The 5,000-nt window shown below is 41.3% G+C and overlaps 1 protein-coding gene across 1 annotated transcript in view; it reads left to right on the forward strand.

Annotated features, from left to right (window-relative positions):
- Nucleotides 1-5,000, forward strand: part of LOC143292242 (neuropeptide SIFamide receptor-like) — a 92,039-nt gene that overhangs the window by 74,592 nt on the left and 12,447 nt on the right. Inside the window, exon 2 of the mRNA XM_076602432.1 lies at nt 1,196-1,295. Within this exon, the coding sequence (XP_076458547.1) occupies nt 1,196-1,295 (100 nt within the window). The remainder of the gene's footprint in view (nt 1-1,195; nt 1,296-5,000) is intronic.

Below are 5,000 nucleotides of genomic sequence, written 5' to 3' on the forward strand. Positions count from 1 at the left end.
AGGTGGAAGGATAGCGCATAAATGTGAGATGTTGCTTCATTGTGCCTGACAAGCACTGTGCAACCCCACTTTTCTTGTGTTCTTAATCCTGCTTGGATCCCGTCTCTCTGAACCGCAGTGACAAACTGAATCATATAAACGGATCAAAATCTCACAGGGCTAGCCGTAGCAGGCAATCTGATAAAACGTGTCAGATCGTATCAACTTCTACAAGTTCCCATATCAAATGTTATTGCGTATGAATGACCTCCTCCAGTGACATTAAGTTCACATGGAAAGTTCACGCTTGAGATTACATTCTACAGCAAGACGTCTTGATAAATTAGATATTCTCAGAATTAAGAAATTCAAATGTTGGGTACCCGCTCGACCTGTATGCACATGGATGCACGTGCCGTACACGCACGCACGCATGCACACACACACACACACACACACACACACACACACACACACACACACATACCAGATGTTGACTAGAATGAAAAAAAAAAGTAATCAGTGAAGACATGTAAATGATCTGACTGAAAGAACAGTAATGCGTTTATGACAATGTATAATTCTACCTTTCACTTCAGGCGGGGATAAAAGCTGCTCTTTGTCGTAAGACCAGCGATATCTCAGCTGATAGAAGATCCGTTAAGTTGCTACATCAAATTGTCCAAACCACATGTCCAAGTCACAAAGTTTAAAACAAACTTTGCCAACAGAGAAAATATGATATTCCTTCAAACGATACGTCTGAGTCACAGAGGAATTGATTCAAAACTTTTGATGCGGGATATCCTTCACAGTCCTTCGAGTCTCCCAGAAGTTTGCCAGAAACTATCAGTTTTTCCTGGTTTGGATAGAAGATACCTTAAAATCCTACAGACACGAAGGACTTGGTTCGAGAGATGCGGAAAATGTATTTGCTTCCACAAGCACTAACAGTGTCACTTTAAACCTTCCATCTGTATACTGCACACAAAAGAATAAAGATCAATCGTAAGACTGTTTAGATAATCGAGGATGTGTAATTACAAAATCCATGTTTAGTAATATCGTACAATGATAAAAAAAAAAATCAACAATGCAATAAGAACAGAAAGAGAACAGACCTAACTATCATACTATGTAATTAAGACAAAGTCGTACGTCATTACAACCAGACTATTTAACAGGTGTTGTTGTTTTTTTAACTGTGTTGTTACAGGCTGGCGGTTCGGAGCCTTCATGTGTAAAGCGGCCCCCTATTTACAAGGCGTGTCTGTCTGCGCCTCTGTCAACACTCTGGCCGCCATTGCCCTGGACAGGTGAGTACGTCTTCCAGTTCCTTTTTTGCTTTGTTTTCTGAATTGTCCTCGGTGCATTGCCTATGTGAACTGTCCTCTGTAAAGACCTGTGCGAACTGTCCGACCTGTTCGAACTGTCCTCTGTAAAGACCTGCACGAACTGTCCTCTGTAAATGCCTCTGTGAACTGTCCTCAGTATATGTCCGTGCAAACTGTCCTCTGTAAAGACCTGCACGAACTGTCTTCTGTAAATGCCTCTGTGAACTGTCCTCAGTATACGTGTGTGCGAACTGTTCTCGGTTAATGCCTGTGTGAACCGTTCTCTGAAAATGTGTGTGTGTGTGTGTGTGTGTGTGTGTGTGTGTGTGTGTGTGTGTGTGTGTGAAGTCTGTTAAAGTGTGAACTCTTAAGTGTACATAGCCCCTGTATCAGCACTCTAAGATAAGATAAGAACCTTATTATCTCATCAAGAGAAATTACATCAGGTGCGGCAAAACAAACCTAGACAATTACTCAACACAAAACATTAAACGTGACTTAATTAAGAAGAATCAATAACATATAAGACATTCCTATAAAAAGTATTGCATACATTCACTTCACCAAAATGTTATAACTAATCATTATTGTAAGCATATGGCAATACACCAGGGTTAACACTGCATGTATTATATTGCACATGAATTAAGATAAGAATGATTTTATTATCTCATTAAAGAGAAATTACATCAGGTGCGGTAGCGCATACAAACGCGCTCTCTCTGTCTCTCTGTCTCTCTCTCTCTCATACACACACACACACACACACACACACACACACACACACACACACACGAGAGACAGAGTCAGTGGCTGACGTAGATTTTGAAAGGTAAATTGTCTTTTCTCTAAACTGTCTTCTGTTAATGTTTGTGTCAACTGTCCTGTTTTTTGACTCACTTGTGTAAACAAAGTGAGTCTATGTTTTAACCCGGTGTTCGCTTGTGTGTGTGTGTGTGTGTGTGTCTGTGTGTGTGTGTCTGTGTGTGTCTGTGTGTGTCTCTGTGTGTGTGTGGGGGGGGGTCTGTGTGTCCGTGGTAAACTTTAACATTGACATTTTCTCTGCAAATACTTTGTCAGTTGACACCAAATTAGGCATAAAAATGCTTTTGTGTGAAGTGTCCCTGTGGTTGTGTTCACTGACACATGTGGGTTTTCTCCCCCTTGTCTGTGCGACCTGTCCTCTGTTCGTTAATGTCTGTGAACTATTCTCTGTTCATGCCTCTGTCAATGCTCTGGTTGTTGTTCCGTTTTGACAGCAGAGTCTTTCTGTTTGATGAGTTGTCCTCTGTCAGTTCTTCTGTGTGAACTGTCCTCTGTGTCTCTTCATATTTCTGTCTCTGTGAACTGTCTTCTGTTAATGTCTGTGTGGACTGTCCTCCCCATCTGATGGAAGTCTTCAACACTCTTCGCTCTCTACCATTCTTTTCTGCTTCCTTCACACAGTAAACGGCAATCGTTATTCCTGTTATTATGTCCTTAGAAAATAATAATGATAATAATTTTGTACGAGTGAAAAGATAATCGTTATGCTCGCGTCTGCGCGCGAAAAAGATAATCGTTGTTCCTGAACGTACTAGAGAAAGATTGTCCAATTTTGCCCATTGTTGTTACCACAGGAAGTGAGTTATTATTGGTTTTTTGTGTTGTTTATATATATATATATATATATGTGTGTGTGTGTGTGTGTGTGTGTATCCAGTCCAGTGGTCTGTTGTGGCTAAGAGTTTGCACGTGAAATACTTGCTCAACGGCGAAGTTTTTTTCGCTGGCGCTTGTCATTTCATAACAACCGGCGTCTCTATTGACAAGTCTTCAGTTCACTGACAGTAACAACAAGCAACGCTTTTTTTCGGTCTGGCAGACTTTCAATACAAAATGAAATCCGGTCAGTGGATGTGGGTGTGATTTTTTTTTGGAAGGTTTGTAACAACTCTGGTTGGTAGAGCTGTATCGAGGCCCTATGCGGCCTAGCAGGGTTCAAATCCAAATAGATTTGATTTTTTTCGAACTAATAAATAATAAAAAAGATGTTTCTGTATCTTATATATATATATATATATATATATATATGTGTGTGTGTGTGTGTGTGTGTGTGTGTGTGTGTGTGTGTGTGTGTGTGTGTGTGTGTAACACGTCAGAACAACCAAAAACATTTTTAGGCCCTCAATAATAGAATATTCTCTTTTTAATAATTGTGAAAGATGACATCTGTCTACTTGTTTTTTTTATAATGGGGAAAAGAAAGGGTATGGTATAAAGTGTAATTAATCTTTTTACCCAAGACAAAAAAAAAGAGAGAAAAGCTGAAATCCATTTAGTTTTCAGATCCTCTTGATTTTGTTTCGGCATGGTGGACTGTTCTTTGCAATGGCACAATGCTCAGTTCTTTTTGTTCTTCTTTGACATATCTGATAGCGAAACAAACACACTTGCAGGCAGAAAATAGAATAAGGTATTGGTGACAATTCACACACTTCTTCTTCTTCTTTCCGTTACACGACCAACATCGACTTGCCGATGACTCTGTCGTGGTTCATGAATGATGGGTGTCTCCATAACCCACCGAACACTGACATGGGTTACAGGATCTTTAACGTGCGTATTTGATCTTCTCTCTCTCTCTCTCTCTCTCTCTCTCTCTCTCTCTCTCTCACACACACACACACACACACACACACACACACACATACACACACACACACACACACAGACGTACACACACACGCGCGCACACACACACACACACACACACACACACACACACACACACACACACACACACACACAGAGGCGCACGCGTGCGAGATGGGGAGAAAGAGAGAGCGGGAAAGAGAGTGTGTGTGTGTCTTGTTTTGAGAGAGAGAGAGAGAGAGCGTGCGAGATCGGGAGAAAGAGAGAAAGAGAGAGAGTGTGTCTTGTTTTTAGAGAGAGAGAGAGGTGGGAGAGAGAGAGAGAGGTGGGAGAGAGAGAGAGAGAGAGGTGGGGTGGGGATCCTGAACGAATCGTGACCACTCATCCATCTACATGACAAGTTATGAAGTTGAAATTTGGTTTCCTCGTCTGTGACACTTTTGCGGAGAATGCAACACGTCAATACATCATTACTGCCAGGCGTCTGTTTGTCTGTTACTGTCACTTTCTCTGTCAGTCTGTGTGTCTGTCTGTCTGTCTGTCTGTCTATCTGTCTGTCTGTCCTTTTTGCTTACTTATTCATTTATCTATTTTTTTGTTCTCTTTTTGTTCTTACTTTGGGAGGGGATGGTGTAAGAGGGGGAATACAAGATTGTTTTTTCCACAACGGCTGACTCTGTCTTTGTCTCTCTCTCTTTCTCACTCCCTGTCTCTCTCTGTCTCTGTCTCTTCCCCTCTCTCTTTTCCTCTCTCCCCCCTCTCTGTCTCTGTTTTTCTATCTTTCTCTCTCTCCCAATTCATCTCTCTCTTCTCCCCCCTCTCTCTTCTCTTTCTCCCTCGCTCTCGCTCTGTCCTCTCTCTGTCTCTCTCTCTGTCCCACCCACCACCACTCTCTCTCTCTCTCTTGCTATCTTCTTGTCTCTGCCTCTGTCTCTCTCTATATATATATTTGTGTGTCTGTCAATATGACATGATATAATGTGACATAAAATCATAATTAGGATGGAATAGAACTAATAATGAAAATTGTCTCATCCTTTCCCTTTTTTTATT

This window comes from Babylonia areolata, chromosome 18, assembly GCF_041734735.1.
Source record: "Babylonia areolata isolate BAREFJ2019XMU chromosome 18, ASM4173473v1, whole genome shotgun sequence".
Lineage (NCBI taxonomy): Eukaryota > Metazoa > Mollusca > Gastropoda > Neogastropoda > Buccinidae > Babylonia > Babylonia areolata.